Genomic DNA, 16,691 nt, shown 5'->3' with positions numbered 1-16,691 from the left:
AAGAGCTGAGATCATTTTTCACTGAGCACTTTGGCAAAGATCATCATAAAACAAACAAGAGGAGCGTTTCTGGAGCCAGACGACCGCTTTCACACCCACGTCCGAGTACCACCAGCTGTGTGACCTTGGACCAGCGGCTCAGCCTCTCTGTGCCCCAGTCTCCTCACCTGTGAGGTGGTTTGTGTGGGGACAAAAGCACATGCGCGTGCAGAACAGAATCCGGCATACAGCAGGCACTTAATACACGCTAGCTCTTCTCATCGGTTCCCTCCTCCTGGAACCTCTTCCCGCAGATGTTCAGGGCTGCCGCCTCCCGCCGGGCAGGACTCTGCACACGTCCCCTCCCGAGAGGTCTCTGCCGTGGGTCCTTAGGTCACCGTGCTCACGGCGCGCGTCACCTGCAGTTAGTTCTTTGCTTGTTCTCGTCGGTGGCCGTAAGGTGTGCGCGAGACGTGACTTCCCGAGGGAGCCTCTCGCCCCTCTGGTCCCGTCTCCAGCACCTACGAACGTGCCAGGGGCGGAGCGGGGCTCAGGAGGACTTTGCTGAAGGAAGGGGTCCTCGTTCGGTGGACGAAGGAAGCAGCTCAGGGCAGGTGATGTCCCCACACGGGAGCCCGAGGGCCCTGGCCAGTGTCACGGCCTGGCCTCCCAGCGGCTCTTCCCGGCCTCCCTTCCCGGCCTCCCCTCCCGGCCTCCCCTCCCAGCCTCCTCCACCCGGGCCAGGCCTGGCCCCGCACAGCCGCCTCGGGGACGACGGGATTCCCGAGCCGGACCGTGTGCCGACTCCGCGTCCTGGCCGCGGTCTGCACTGGCAGCTGCAAACGGCGCGATTTCTCGCTGAACAGATTTCTGCGGCCGTGGGACACCCGGTGGGCGGCCACGTCAGGGGGCAGGAAGGGGACGGAAGGGAGGTGTGCAGACCTCGGCCCAGAAGTGCCGGCCAGCGCCAGCCCCCGCGGGAGACAGTGGCGGGGAAGGAACGGGGCCCCGACANCCGGATTCGCGCCACTGTGTGCGCAGCCCGTCTGGCGGCCTGTGGGCTCGGCCGCGCTGCCGCTGACCGCCGAGGGGCCGGGCCGGGCTCCCTGGGGCTCGCCCCGGCGTGAGGCTGAGAGGTGGCACCTACCCCGGGGAAGCGCCTCACGGCAAAGGGCACGGAGACTGCCCGCAGCACGCAGCACCGCCGCGGCCTGAGCGGGCCCGTCAGCTGTCGCTTCTGGCCGCGTGCTCCTGGCCGGAGCTGGTCACGTGGCCAGCTCCCGATCGGCGGGAAGGGGAGTCCCCCGCAGTAGGAAAGAGGAAGAATCAAAACCAAACAGCTTCTTCTCTGCAGACCGCTGGGCATCGGGGCGAGGGCAGGCTCACTGCCTGCCTGCTGCGTGATGTTGGGCGAGTTACATCACCTCTCTGTGCCTTCTTTCCTCACTTGAAGTAGGGGTATGACTAAAAAGATAAAGTAGATACTTCGTGTGTTCACGGCAAGGCTTCGGTGAGATCATCCACGTGAGCCTCTTAAAGTGGCTCCTGGCTTAGTGTAAGCACTCGGCAAATGCTTGCTGCCGCTGTGACAGGGCGTGCAATTACCGGTGAAAACCTCCTCCTCATGTGCACCTGTGCGTGCACCTGTAGGTATGTGCACCTGTGTGTGTGCACCTGTGCATGCATGCACCTGTGTGTATGTGCACCTGTGTGTGCACCTGTAGGTGTGTGCACTTGTGTGTATGTGCACCTGTGTGTATGTGCACCTGTAGGTGTGTGCACCTGTGTGTGTGCGCCTGTGCATGCATACACCTGTGTGTGCACCTGTGCGTGCACCTGTAGGTGTGTGCATCTGTGCATGCGTACACCTGTGTGTATGTGCACCTATGCGTGCTCACCTGTGTGTGTGTGCACCTGAGTGTAAGCCTGTGCGTGTGCGTGCGCACCTGAGTGTAAGCCTGTGCATGCGTACATCTATGTGTGCACCTGTGTCTGCATGCACCTATGTGTGTACCTGTGTATATGTGTACCTGAGTATATGCCTGTGCATATGTGCACCTGTGTGTATGCCTGTGCACGTGTACACCTATGTGTGCACCTGTGCGTACGTGCACCTGTGTGTGCGCACCTGTGTGTGTGCACCTGTGCATGTGTCTGTGCGTACGTGCACCTGTGTGTGCACCTGTGCATGCGTGCACCTGTGTGTATGTGCACCTGTAGCTGTGTGCACCTGTGTGTCCACCTGTGTGTATGTGCACCTGTAGGTGTGTGCACCTGCGTGTGTGCACCTGTGTGTATGTGCACCTGTAGGTGTGTGCACCTGTGCATGCGTACACCTGTGTGTATGCCTGTGTGTATGTGCACCTGTGCGTGCACCTGTAGGTGTGTGCACCTGTGCATGCGTACACCTGTGTGTGCGCCTGTGTGTATGTGCACCTGTGCGTGCTCACCTGTGTGTGTGTGCACCTGAGTGTAAGCCTGTGCGTGTGCGCGCGCACCTGAGTGTAAGCCTGTGCATGCGTACACCTGTGTGTGTCCCTGTGTGTATGTGCACCTGAGTGTAAGCCTGTGCATGCATACATCTATGTGTGCACCTGTGTCTGCATGCACCTATGTGTGTACCTGTGTGTGTGTGTACCTGAGTGTATGCCTGTGCATATATGCACCTGTGTGTATGCCTGTGCACGTGTACACCTATGTGTGCACCTGTGCATACGTGCATCTGTGTGTGCACCTGTGTGCGTGTGCGCACCTGTGTGTGTGTGTGCACCTGTGCGTGCACACCTGTGTGTGCGTCTGTGCATGCACCTGGGTGCAGTAGGGGTAGGGAGGGGGAGCCGGCAGCTCTGAGTGGCCCTTGGGGTAGGGAGTGTGTGGTGAGCCCCACACCTGAGCACCAGGTACTATTTTAGGCACTAGGGATGCAACACTGAACAAAACAGTCAAAAAGCTTTGTGGCCCTAGAGTTTGTGTTCTAGAGAATGAGGACAAATTCTGACCCCGATAAATAGGTGACACACTGGGGGTGGGGGGGGAGCCATAAACGAATAAAGCAGGGAAGGGGCCGGGGAGTTGTGATCTTAAATGCAAATGTCAGAGAAAGAGCCTCTGGGAAGTTGGTGTCCTAGGAAGGCAGCGTTTCTCCACCTCAGCGCCGTCGACATTCGGGTTCTGCTAACCCTTTGCTGAGGGCCGTCCTGTGCGGGGCGGGGTCACTGGCTTCAGCCATTAGAGGCCCAGTGCACATCTTCCGGCTGTGACAAGCCCTCCCTGGTTGTGACAACCAGAAAGCTCTAAGGACCGTCCGATGTCCCCTGCGGGGACTGGCCGCCAGCTGAGAACCAGAAGGTAGAAGGTGGTGGAAGGGCAGCCGGGGCACAGGGGACAGACGAAGGCGCACGGGCGACGCACGGGGCGGACGGCAGGCGTGCAGCGGGGAAGGGCCTGTACCCCGCTAAGGGTTTGTCCAGAGTTTAACAGGGTTCTGGGATTCACACTCCATTGTAAGCGTGCGCCCCAGGTGGAGACGGCACCTTCCAGGTGGAGACGAGCTGTCCGTGTTGGCAATGTCCCTTCGGATCCCTCTGCCCTCTCCTCCTGCTCGGGGCGAGCCCTGGTCATCCCGCTTCCCCGTGGGCCGGGCCGGAGGGGGTCCCCAGACAGGGGCAGGGCGAGGAGAGAGGCCAGTGCCCTCTTCCCTCCGGGCCCTTCCAGCGAGCTTGCGGGTCGACAGCGACTGCACTGTCCACCAAGGTGCCCGCTCCCCGAGGTGGCACCCCTGACCTGGCTGAGCCCATGCTGTTCTGCAAGCTGCCCCCACCTGGCCCTTCCGGTGGTGCCACGTGCCCCGGTGTCCCGGGGCTGCCGTGACAAATGACCACACACTGGGGTGCTGAAGGCAGTGCTGTTCTCCCACAGCCCCCGAGGCCAGAGGCCGCTCCCTCTGAGGGGCCCGGGGGTCAGGTCTCCAGCTCCCGGTGGCTGCGGTCCCTGCTGCTCCTCGTGGCCACATCTCCCCGCGTCTCCCTGTGTCCCCACATCACCTCCGAGCGCTGGCGTCTGCGTCCTGGCCTCTGTGTACGCAGACTCTAGTCCTCTGGCGCCCGCCCCCCGGGCTGGTAATGACCTCACGTCAGCCCAGTACGTCGGCGGAGACCCCACTTCCAGACCAGTTTCATTCGGAGGCCCCGAGTGGACGCGGACTTTGGAGGATGCCCCTCACCCCTCCATCCCTGTACCTCTCGCGGGCTGAGCCATCACCTGCCGGTTTCCCGTGGTCCTGTCTACACCTTCGAAAAGAGTCCCTTTGTCATGCCGTCCTCTGGGCCGCGCGTAGCATCCATTCCCTGCCCAGGTTGGGACTGACCCAGCCCCAGGCTCCCTGGGGGTAAATGAAGAGACTGGGGCGGGGGTCCCTCGTGGAGAGGCTGTGGACGTGATCCTATCAGGCTCACTGGCCAGCCGCCTCCGTGAGCCCCTTCCTGTCCCTGCCCACCCGCCAGCAGGAACGGAGGTGACCCAAGACCCACGTGGCACAAAGAGCGACCCCAAGCCCCGTCGTGGGAGGCCACCTGGGAAGGCAGCACGGTCCCAGCCGTCGGCCGATTCCCGCAGCAGCGCTGCTCACAGACGCCGGCCTTCGCCCCACCGCCCCACGCGGGCACGCCGCCGCCTCAGCAAGCCCCACTTTCTCGTCTATGCAACGGGATCGTGGCCGCGGCCCGTAGCTCCAGAAAGGACCCGCGTGAGGAAGGTGCCGCGCAGATGTGAAACAAGGCACTACTACTGCACAGGACCGTGCACTCTTGTGTGTGAGCAGAGCAAGTACACACATGTGCTCGGGAGTGTAGGGAATGTAGATCTGAGTTTTTGTATCTGAATTTAATTTCTACTTCCAGCCCCCAGGCTCCTAAGCAGGAAAAAAAACCAAAGAACCGCTAAGCCAGGAGTTTGATTTCTAAACATATTACATGAGATGCTGATTAAGATCCAAGTGGAGACCTTGAATAAGCAGTTGGGTTCTGAGAGGAAGCTGGGAGGCGTTAGCACCGAGGCGGATGCACTAAATTATTCCCAGGTTGAGACCCTCACCCTCAAGGTGATGCTTTGACCACGTAGGACCTCTGGGAGGTGCCTGGGCCATGAGGGTGCAGCCCTCGGGGATGGACTTCGTGACCTCCTAGGAGAGACCTCAGAGCCCTCTGTCTCCCCTTCCTCCATGTGAAGACACAGCGACGAGACCGGACAGTCTCCCACCGACACTGCTGGCTTCGTCATCTGCGACCTCCAGCCCCCAGAAGTGTGAGAACCAGGTTCTGTTCTTTAACCCCCGCCCGTTGGTACTGTTCCCGGACAGCAGCCCGAACGGACCAAGACAGGAAATGAAGACGCCGTGGAAACAGAAGAAAGGAAGGAAACTGCATTACTTGAAGGACTGAGTCTCCGCGTGTGGTCTCCAGATTTGTGGTCCCCAGCGTCAGCACCCCCAGGACCTTGTTAGAAATGCAGGTGTGGGGGCCCCAGCGGGAGGTGAGACTCTGGGGGAGGGTCCAACAGTCTTTGCGTCGACCTGCCCTCTTGATGCTCAACTTTGAGAACCTGCTTGGCTATTTTCTCAGTCAGAAGTCACGTTGGAAATCAATGGTTGACCAGCAGGCTTTACTCTCCCTATGGAAAGTGGTCCCCGAGCGGATCCTCATGGAAAGGTGACGTCACCAGGAAGGTGTCAAGGCCCAACGTCAACAGAAGATGTCTGCCCACCATGTGCTGCTAAGCCAGAACCATGCTGGCCTCTCCAGGTCCCAAGAGCAGACCTCAGTGGCTGGGTCAGTGGCCATCATGCGTTCAAACTGGATACTCTCAAGGTCAGAGTGGGCAGAGGCCAGCGGGCAGCCTTCTCAGCGGGAGGCCCATCCACCGTGAAAGATGAAAAAGAGTCCCAAACAAAGCCAAGGGACTGAAAGGATTCCTTTGGGTTTTCGGTTCCTTTTTTTTTTTTTTTTTTTTTTTTTTTCTTTTTTTTGCAGATAAGCCAACTGATATTGTGATATTGTGGTTCTCACTTCTAGCCACTTAGGAGATGATTAATGCATCCAGAGACTTCCCCAGACATTTATGACACCTTCAGGAATAGCAGCGACAATGGCTCTATCATGCACCACAACTCCATACCCTTGGCGTTCCTCTTAATTATTTATATATTCTGGATCAGCCAGGTTCCCTCCCACCAGAGCTCAGGAAGGTAATAAATGAGGAAAGTCAATGGTCTGTAAATTACAACATTGATTAAAGAAGTGATTACTGATATAACTCTTGCTCGGCTATTATGCTAATGCCTGCCCAGATCCAGGACAGTGTTTCCATGCTAATGGCAAGTCTGGGACAGCAACTAAAATTGGCTTCCACCCTTAATCAGTAGGTAAACATTTTTAAACCACTCTTGACCGTGAGTGAGAAGGACCCATCCATGTGCCCCCCTCCCAGCTGCTCCTGCCTCTGTCCCCGGCAGATGGAGGAAATTCGCTCAGCCCAGCCCTCACCAGCTGCCCTTCCAAACAGAAGTGAGAGTTGGAGATGAAAATTGGGCCCGGGGTAGCCATCCATAGTTCCCGGAGGCTGGGGAAAGAGAGGGTGATCACGCAAGTTCATTGCTCAGCGTCGATGTGATTTAACTGAGTCCACAGACCCCACGAAGGAGATGCTGCTTCTTCTAGAGTGTGCACAGTCTCGACAGGAGACAGAGAAGCAAATTGGCAATTACAGCTTGGTATGTTAAGTGCTATGTGAGGAGTCCATGTGTGACTTCATTAACTCTGGAATGTCACACAAAACCGTAGGTATATGCATTTCCAGAGCAAGAATGAGCTTGACTTGTGTTCTCGAAGGAGTCGGTGACCCCAAAAAAGTGAGGAAACACTGCTTGAGACCTTTCTGTAAGCTTTCAAGTAAACTTCTGTGTTTCCACTGATCTTGGCTCCATCATGTCTCAGTCTCTGATCACGACTCCCCTCACCCTAAGATCATCCTTCTTTGGTTGTCTTGAAGCAGGTATTCCCATGAAGATAGGGTTCGGTTCATTCATCCATCCAGCTCTCCATCAACCCATCCATCTATCCATCCACCTGCATCTATGTACACACACACAATCCATTCATCCACTCATCTATCCATCCATCCATCCATCCATCCAACCATCCAATAATCCATCCACTCATTCACCCACCAATCCATCCACTCACCTATCCATGAATCCACCCACTTATCCATCCATCCATCTATCCATGCACCTATCCATCCACTGACCCATCCATCTATTCATCCACCCACACATCCATCCATACATCCATCCATACACACGTACGTACATACATACATACAAAATACAGGCATTCGTCCATCCAGTGTCCACTCTGCCAAGCTGCTGCTTCTTGAGCATCCGGTGTGAAGAACCAAGGCATCAAAGATTTTAAAAAGATGTACTTCCTTCCTTCAAGTATCTCATAGTTTGGTGGTTGATCTGGACACACCGGGCCAGTATAAATCATATCCTATAAACTTGAATATGCAAGACATGTCATTTCTTGAAAACCCAACTGGATTTCTATTCTCAATTTTCAATTCATTAAGGCTGCAGAACATAATCCCAGTCTAATTTCCAAGAGATGTGACTATTATTGCCCAGGCCTTGGGAGCAGGGGCTTGTAGTCTTCACATGTTCTGCTTACGTTCCCTAGGGGCATACGGCCCCTCCCCTGTCCACGGAGCTCGTCCAGCCAAGGATGTCCATGGGGCTGTATGTAGATTCATCTCCCTAAGGGTTTAGACTCTGGAACACGCAGTCTTAATGCTTGCAGACTTTTATTTTATTTTCTATATGTTTGTTTTGCTTTGTGCTCTATCTTATCTCTTTCCTGAGGCAATGACATGGTACGGCCTCGAAAAACAAGGGAAGGAATACACAGGTAGGGAACACGCTTTGGAATGGCCGCGCTGCCCTTCGCAGGATAAGCAGTTACAATACAAATACATAAACCATCTTGGGGGGTCGGGGAGGTGCCTGGCCAGGCCAGCAGGGAAGGAAGGGTGTTCCTAGGCAAAGGGAGTCCCACGTGCAAAGGCCCGGTGTCCCCGAGACTGTCGGGGCTGTGCGTGATGGAGGGCGAGTGAGTCGGGTTGGAGAGGAAGGCAGTACAAACCGTGCAGGGCCTCGGGGGCTGGTTGGGGTGACACGTGGGTGTGGCCCATTTTTGAGCAGACGTCACCTCTGGGCCCCACTCAGAGTTCGGCCTCAACTGTGCATCCGTGCAGGTTTCAGCTCACGTAGGGCCGGTACCACCTTCCACCTGGAGCTACCGCCGTCTTCTATCCCGGGGCCTTCTCGGCCGCCATGCGCCTGTGTCTCAGCCTGGAAGTGCAGGGCAGTTAACACGCAGGGGCAGTGAGAGAGGGGCTGGGAGATAGTATTCCTGCCCCTTATCCTTCAGGCGGACAAGTTTGTAGGCTTTCATGAGGTTCCAGAGAAACTGATTCACAGCAAAAAAAGAAAAGAAAGAAAGAAAAACGCACCTCCTCCCACACTCTGCTCCCAGAGCCACCTCCCAGGTAAACCAAATGCACTGAATTCTTGTCTCAGGCTCTGCGTTGGGAGAAACCTAAATTAAGCATGCGTGCTTTGCGGAAGGAAGGAAGGAAGGAAGGAAGGAAGGAAGGAAGGAAGGAAGGAAGGAAGAAGGAAGAGAAAAAAGGACAATGAAGAAGGGTGGTCTCCAGACCCGGTGACCTTTCTATCCCCTTTCTGTCTTTGAAGGTGTCTGACGGCTGTGATTACGTGTTTGTCAACGGCAAGGAGATAAAGGGCCAGGTGGACGCAGTGGTGAACTTCACCTACCAGCATCTGAGTGCCCCCCTGCATATCACCGTGTGGGTGCCCCGACTGCCTCTGCAGATCGAGGTCTCGGACACAGAGCTGAGCCAGATTAAAGGCTGGAGGGTCCCCATTGTGGCCAGTAAGAGGTGAGCCCAGCATGCAAGGATGTACCAGAGGGGCAGTGACAGTGGTTTTAGTTACCGACCACACCACCACCGACGGAGCCAGCATGGCCCCGCACGCGGCAGACGCCGGTACAATGCTTGATTACATTTTCTCCAGGCTAACCGAGGCCTGAGATAGCCAGCCAGGAAGGAGCCTGGGAAGCGGCGGGGTCCTCATGGCCCCCAGGCCGCGTGCTGTCTGCACTTGGGCTTCTCGTAGACTCTATTCCCCCTGCAAAGTGAAGTGACAGAAGAGACAGATTTTTCTAGCCCCTCGGCGCCCTGGGGAATCTGAATTTTGGGTTATTTTCTCTAAGCCAAACAGTGATTCCTTCTTCTGTGCTTTGTGAACATCCATAAGCTTGATAAGCAACGTGTGCACCAAATTACTACATAAAATTTAACTGCACTTATATTGGACTGTGGTGTTACTGTTTGCTCTTTAAAAAACGGCTCTTTATTCTGTGTGACTCTGGGGAGGGCAGACCTGAGTCTTTCTGCCACTTTCTAGCTCTGTGAGCTTGGGCAGGGTCCCTAACCTCCCTCCCCAGAACATAAGAATAATAACATTAGTGTTATGAGATTAAGAGTCCATACGTGGGCAGCTTGAAGGTCACATCTCAAGAGAGTAATACAGCTCTGCCCAATAGGACCTGCTGCAGTAGTGGAATGTTCTAGAACCACATTCTCCAATATGGCGGCCACTAGCACACGTGGTTATGGAGCACTTGGTTTATACCTTGCGTGCCCAAGAAGTTTAAATTTTTGATTTACCTCATTCTTATTCATTTAAATTAAATTATAAATGGGCACATGCTACCTATTTATTGGACAGTGGAGGCTTCCTAAGTATTAGCTCTTAAGCCGTTTGTCAGTAAATGTCTCCCGGAAAGACGTCTAACCCTCGGTGCTGCCTGTTAACAGCACTCCCGTGGGGCCCTGAGGCCCCCGCCTGGAGGTTGCCCCGTGGAGGCTGGGCGGGCTCCTGTCCGTCTGGCCTGGGACTCGAGTGTCCCAGCCCTTTCCCGGGACCTGAGAGCTTCTCGTCCCCCCAAGGCCCACACGGGAGAGCGAGGATGAAGACGAGGAAGAGCGCCGGGGCCGAGGCTGTGCCCTGCAGTACCAGCACGCCACCGTGCGGGTGCTCACCCAGTTTGTGGCCGAGGGCGCCGGCCCGTGGGGCCAGCCCAGCCGCCTGCTGGGCCCCGACTGGCAGGCGGACGTCACCCACCTGGTCGCAGACTTCATGAAGCTGGAGGAGCCTCGCGTGGCCACGCTCCAGGACAACCGGGTGCTGGTCGGGCGGGAGGTCGGCATGACCACCATCCAGGTAGGGGCCGGAGCTCGCCGCTGCTGCCCTGAGCGCCGTGCCAGGCACGGGGGGCGGCTCCCAGGAAGGGCGGTCATGGTGCCCAATTCCTGGCGCCCAGGGCGGCATCCCCGGGGCACCAGAAGGTGAGCGAGGACCAGCCCTGGGGCTCCCAGCGTCCTCATGAGCAGAACTGGGAAGACGATGGCCACACCCCCTCCGCCCCTCACNTCATCCCGCTGTCCACACCTACATCTCCTATGCCTCTCAGAAGCCCCCTCCCCTCCCTTGCATGCTGCTCACGCCCATGGCCAGGGGAGGGCGCCTCCCTCCTTCCCATGAGGCATTTAGTCATTCCGCCATGGATCCATCCAGAAAACTCTCTTCAAAGTCCTACTACGCTTTTTGTTCAAGGAAACGCACATGACCAGGAGTGGTGACCCTTTTCCGAAGTGACTGCACCCTCTGGGGGGAGAGTAGGCTATGATTCAGTCCCCCCACAATTAATCCCGTAGTTCAAGTTCAGGTCCCACGGTTAATCCTGTAGGTCAAGTTCATTTAGCACGTGATTCAGGTTGCACAAAGTCAAGTCTTGTGTGACTCTTCGTGAGCCTGGTCAGCAGGATTGCCATGCACGGTTAACCAAGTTGTGCATCATACAAGAGCGCCTCATCCCAGTGAGAGGGGTCATTTCCCTTTAAAAACAGAATGGATTTTAATATCGATTGTCATTTCCCCACAGAGCTAAAGTGTCTTGGGGAGGGCGGCTTTATCTGACCCTTGCAAAGGCATGGCCTGGGCTGGTATATCTCTAGTGAGGGTGTGTGGCTCCTCCCCCCCGCCCCCCACGCTGCTCCAGGCCTGGGGGAAGGAGGAAGTTGCCGGGGAAGCTTCCAGAATCTGGGAATCAGTCTTCCATCCTGTCCATCCCACAGGTACTGTCCCCGCTGTCAGACTCCATCCTGGCAGAGAAAACGGTCACCGTGTTGGATGACAAGGTGTCAGTGACGGACTTGGCCATCCAGCTGGTGGCTGGGCTGTCTGTCACCCTCCACCCCAGTGCAGAGGACAGCAAGACCATCACAGCGGTGGCCACCGCTCAGGAGCTGCTTCGGACTCCCAAGCAGGTGGGGATGGTTCTAGAAGGCAGAGGCCTAGAGGCGCAGGGCAGTTGCTGTATCTGACTCAGCAGAAGGGGCAGGAGGAGGGAGGCACGGGGCAGGGTAGCCGACCCAGTGATGGGGGCTGTGAAAAGCCACAAGGCTGCGGCATGCCAGTTACAGGCTCTGCCATGAACTGGACAGGTGACGCCCAGTGCACAGGTGTGCGCTAGTGACTTCCTGTTGCCACAGGCTCGGTGGCTTACAGCAACACCCACTTATTAGCTCAGCTCGGTGGGCCGGGGGCGCGGGGTGGGGAGGGGCTCAGCTTGGTGGGTCGGGGCCCTGGGCGGGCTCAGCTCGGTGGGCCGGGGGCCAGGGGGGCTCAGGGCCCACAGGCTGAGAGCAGAGAGAGCTGGCGGACTCTTCCTGGCGTGTTCGGGGAATAATCGGTCAGCCTCCATGCTTGTTCGTGTCGCTGCACTTCTGTGACAGGTGTCTGTGTCTTTGCCAGCTGTTCCGGGGGAGGGGGGGGGGGCTTTCTCAGCTCCCTAAGGCCACCCGTGTTCCTTCTCATTTCCCAAACCCCATTATCTTCGAAACCAGCAACGTGCATGGAGTCCTTTTATGCCTTAAATCTCTAACCTCCCCTCAGCTGTCAGCTAGAGAAACCTCACTGCTTTGAAAGGCTCACGTGTCTACACGGGGCTCACCCACATAATCCACGCAGATCTCCCTATCTTAAGGTCGGCTGCACCACAGAACACAGCATAATCACGGGAGTGGCATCTCATTGTATCCCCAGGCTCCAAAGATCAGGGCGGATCATTCCGGAAAGTGTGTGAAGCTAGCTGACTTGGCTCCAGTGTGTCGGCAGCAGGGTCCTGGGGAACATTCACATCCACGTCAGGCCCCCATCGCTGGCTTCCGACTCGTCTCTCCTGGGGGTGTGCTGTTCTCTACTCTCTACGGAGCCCAGCAAGGGGAGTGGAGGAAAGTGGGGAGACAAGGCAGAGAGCACGGAGCTATTTGCTGAGATTGGGTAATTCATTAGGGGATGATTGGCATCACAACCTTCCTGGCTGGGGGGCAGGGGCCCCGACCCCCATCCAGTGTCTCCCATCTGTCTTCATCGGCTGATGGTGATTGGAGGTCCCCGCGCTGACTCGGGGGGATTTATGGATGTAGATCATCTGACTTGCAGACACGACTCTGGAAAGGATGGAGCTCTAAATCATCCCTGGCCACGCGTTGTTTTAAGTCATTCCCAATTTCTCATCTTTGGGGAAATGTGTTGGCTCCTCCTGGGCAAGTGCTGCCTTCCAGCCTCCCCGGAACGAGCTAATGGAGGGACCCAGCACTCAATCACACAGCAGCGCTGCTGCAGACGGACGTGGGCCAGCCCGCGGGGTTCTGAAAGCGTCATTTGGATCGTCTGCCATTCGGGGGGCTTGTTTTATGTGAAGTTCTTTCTCCATCTACAGTTTGTGAAGAAAAATTAGTTCAGGATGGAAAGTCAAGGAAGATGAACCCGCAGACCGTGTGAAGAGTGTCGTTATCCTAGGCCTTGGCGTGTGGAAGGTTGGCACCTTGCTCTTGATATTTCAGCTCTGAAATCCAAAGTCGGGAGGATTTTTACATCCATAAATGCTAGGGCGATAGCAGATACCTTGCCTGCGCCTCGTCTGTTCTCAGAGTCAGGACAGAAGGATGAAATGAGAAATCGGCCAGCATCAATGCATTCGATTTAGCCATTAGAAGGGGACTTGCCAGTTGCTGTGGACAGAGGGGACGGGGGGGAAGCAAAGTCACTGAGCCATGTCATCTCAGTTTTGATCCCCCAGAAGCTGAGCCTGCCACGAGGCTTCACGATCAAGGACGCAGGCTCCAGCAGCGCACGGCGGTGGCCTGCGTCTTCTGGAGAAATCACCAACCGGTGTTGACCAGGGCCCGGGGAGCTGGGATGCGTGTCACCTCTTCTGTCCGTTGTTGTTGAGGGCTGTTTGGGGGAGTGCTCATTCCTATGCACTTCTGGCTCCAGACACGACCACACAGGTCCCGGAGGCCAGGGAATGCCTTCAGACAAAACAATCTTGCAGAACTGACCGCTGAAAGCTGAGCGGGCAGACACCGAGAGGGGTGGCCGACAGTGAGCGCTGAGCTGTCCTGAGATTTCGGGCACGGCCTCACCCCCTCCTCTCATGCAGCGGGTGCTGGCTGGGCCTGCAGTTACTAGGGACAAAGACCAGACCCTGGCTGGGTCCAGGCAGACATGGGTATGTATCAGTTCATGCCTGGGGAGCTGTCTTCAGGTCAAGCTAGATCCAGTTGTCCTGAATGCTAGAGAATGTCCAGGCACTATTTCTGTGGATACTGCTGTCCCCCATTTGCCTTCTCCATAGTCGTTCCCTCTGGAACTTCTCACCGAAAGCTGTCGGTCGCTCTCATACTGTCCTTCCTTTCTCCCATCATGCCTTTCGAGTGTCCCATTTCTTTGTATTCCTGTGATTGTGTTTTCGGTAAATTCCTTAGCTCCGGCTCCCTGGACGCTGACTCTCTTCCCAAACGTGTCTAATCTGCTTTGCAAACTAGCCGTTGGGTAATTTCAACGGGAACACTGTTTCTAGGAGTCCTCTCCACACCTCCCTCCCCACCCCCCGCAGGGCTCGCACTCTGAGTGGGGAGGACTCGGTGCTCCAAAGGGAAGCTGGTGTTCAGCCCCAGGCAGAAGAGAGGGATAGGAAGGGTCTGGGCCAAGTAGATGTCCGTCTCAGACCCTAGGGTGGAGGGGTTCACACTCTCACTTTCTGCTGGGGAAACAGGATTGTTTACACAAAAACGGACCAGGAGAAATAGTGCAGCAGTGCATTTAACTCACAACTCACGTCAGATTCTCGGCCCTCGGTCGTCATGTCCAGAGGCCAGGACCAGAGGGGGTACAGGATCCTTGACCCACAACAGACCCCTGGGGTCGGTGTCGGACGTGGGCTTCTGACATGTGTCCCTAAACGTCTGGTCTTAGACAACAGGGGAGAGTTCCAGACACATCAAAAGTATCGTGCTGAGCGTCGGCGGTGGCGAGGACTGCCGGACCGACCACCGGGCTCAAACCCCGTATTGCGCCACTTCCCTGACCCCCCCCCCCATGCTGTCCATGATCCCGCCCCTCACCTGCAGCATGCGAAGCTGTGATAGGACAGTACCTACCTCGGGTGTCGCTCTGAGGGTAAAGTGACTCCGGGCGCAGAGGACACAGGGTGCGGGCTCCCGGGAGGCACAGCGGCCAGTGTGGCGGCTGGAACACGGGGGTGCTGAGGTCGGCCGCGTCCCAGCGCCTGTGAATGCCTCACCTCGGGGGCCAAACAGACTTCGCAGATGTGAGCAGGGATCCCGAGGTAGGGAGATTATCATGGGCCGTCCAGGCTTGGCAGCAGGCTGGACCCCCGTACGCGAGGTGGGAGCCCCAGCACGGCTGCGGGGGTCGGCAGGCTCCACGCCGAGTCTGGGGATAAAGCCGTGGCGGCATCTCAGGAGGCTTCCTGGCGGGTTTCCCCAGCCGTACCTGCGTGTCTGCCTGCGTTCTTATCCAATCACAGCGATTCTCTGATCATGATGTAAAACTTGAATGTTTCCTCCTCAGACCCGTCAGCCCCCAGGCCTGGATTTGTGTCCAGCTCCTGACTCCTTGGGGTCTGGTCTGGGCCGCGGGCAGGCTCCTAAGTGGGCGCACCCCGCGCTGCCGTCCTCCTAACGGCCTCTCTCCCCGCAGGAAGCCGTGGTCAGCACGTGGCTCCACCTCAGCGACGGCTCGGTGGCGCCCCTCGACATCTACGACACCAGGGACTTCGCCCTGACGGCCACCTCCCTGGACGAGGCCGTCGTGTCCATCCCCCAGGCCCGCTCCCCCAGGTGGCCGGTTGTGATGGCCGAAGGGGAAGGCCAGGGGCCCCTGGTCCGTGTGGACATGACCATCGCGGAGGCGTGCCAGAAGTCCAAACGCAAGAGCGTCCTGGCCGTGGGCGTGGGCAGCGTCAGGGTCAAGTTCGGCCAGAACGACGCCGACTCGAGTCCCGGCGGGAACGGCGACGAGGGCGAGATCAAGAACCATGCCAGTGACCGCCGGCAGAAGGCTCAGGAGCCCGAGGGGCCCCCGCATGGCGGCTCGTCCGTGGAGCGCGAGGAAGGCGCCCTGCGCAGGGGCGGCACCACGGCCCGGCCGCCGCTGGACCGCAGGGTAGTGACGAGCGGCCGGCCGGACTTGGGCAGGCCGTCCGGGGAGGGCCCCCTGCAGAGCATCCCCTTGGACTTCACCAACTTCCCGGCCCGGGTGGACCTGCCCGGCGCGGGGAGCGGGCTGGGGGCCAGCGACCTGGTGCAGACGCCCCGGGGCCTGAGCGACCTGGAGATCGGCATGTACGCCCTGCTGGGCGTCTTCTGCCTGGCCATCCTCGTCTTCCTCATCAACTGCGCCACATTCGCCCTCAAGTACCGGCACAAGCAGGTGCCGCTGGAAGGCCAGGCCTCCGTGACCCACTCGCACGACTGGGTGTGGCTGGGCAATGAGGCCGAGCTCCTGGAGCACGCGGCCGAGGGCTCCCTGCCGCGGGACGAGCACACGACGGCCCTGGACCGCGGGCCGGGCAGCAGCGAGGAGAGCGGCCGTCTGCTGCTGGACGGCGGCGCCCAGCAGCACGTGCAAGGCCAGGTGCACAGGCCGGACCCGGGGGGCGGGCGGGCCAGGGACCCGAAGCCCGAGCCCCTGCACTCGCCCACCTCCAAAAGGAAGAAGGTGAAGTTCACCACCTTCACCACCGTCTCGCCGGACAGCGGCTGCCCCACCGTGAACTCCATCCTGGGCGGTGGCGGGGGCGAGGACATCAAGTGGGTGTGCCAGGACGCGGCCGCGGGCGCCCCCCGGGAGCTCAGAAACTACCTGGAGAAATTCAAGGAACAGGCATAGGCCCCTCGCTGGGCTCCACAGCGGGTCCGGCTGCAGGGCCCCCCCTTCCCACCAAGAGGCTGCGCGAGTCCTGGGGCCTCTGAGAAGGGCCACCTGTCTTTTGTAGCAGGGACTTTTCTAGCCGTCGATGATGGCAGTTTCGGGTTGGCTTCAGCGGAGCCAACTCTGGGTGGGCTGCTGACCGAGCCCCCGAACTGCAGCAGGGCCCACGCTAGGCAGATGATTTTACCAGTCGAAACATAACCCAGACAAGCTACCAAAAATTATTTGTTAAAAAAATGCAAAAAGACAAATAAAAAGACAGAAGGAATCA

At 57.8% G+C, this 16,691-nt stretch overlaps 1 protein-coding gene across 2 annotated transcripts in view; it reads left to right on the top strand.

Moving 5' to 3' along the window:
- The window catches only part of TMEM132C (transmembrane protein 132C), a 115,150-nt gene extending 98,688 nt beyond the window's left edge, over nt 1-16,462 (top strand). For both annotated transcript variants that reach the window (XM_077761725.1, XM_077761726.1), the window contains exons 4-7: nt 8,786-8,991; nt 10,066-10,339; nt 11,254-11,445; nt 15,188-16,462. In XM_077761725.1, the coding sequence (XP_077617851.1) occupies nt 8,786-8,991; nt 10,066-10,339; nt 11,254-11,445; nt 15,188-16,378 (1,863 nt within the window). In that variant the 3' untranslated portion in view covers nt 16,379-16,462. The remainder of the gene's footprint in view (nt 1-8,785; nt 8,992-10,065; nt 10,340-11,253; nt 11,446-15,187) is intronic.
- Nucleotides 16,463-16,691: the final 229 nt, after the last annotated feature.

This window comes from Crocuta crocuta, unplaced genomic scaffold (assembly GCF_008692635.1).
Source record: "Crocuta crocuta isolate KB4526 unplaced genomic scaffold, BGI_CrCroc_1.0 scaffold862, whole genome shotgun sequence".
Lineage (NCBI taxonomy): Eukaryota > Metazoa > Chordata > Mammalia > Carnivora > Hyaenidae > Crocuta > Crocuta crocuta.
The sequence above is the reverse complement of the archived record's forward strand: the minus strand, read 5'-3'. Positions and strand labels throughout refer to the sequence as shown.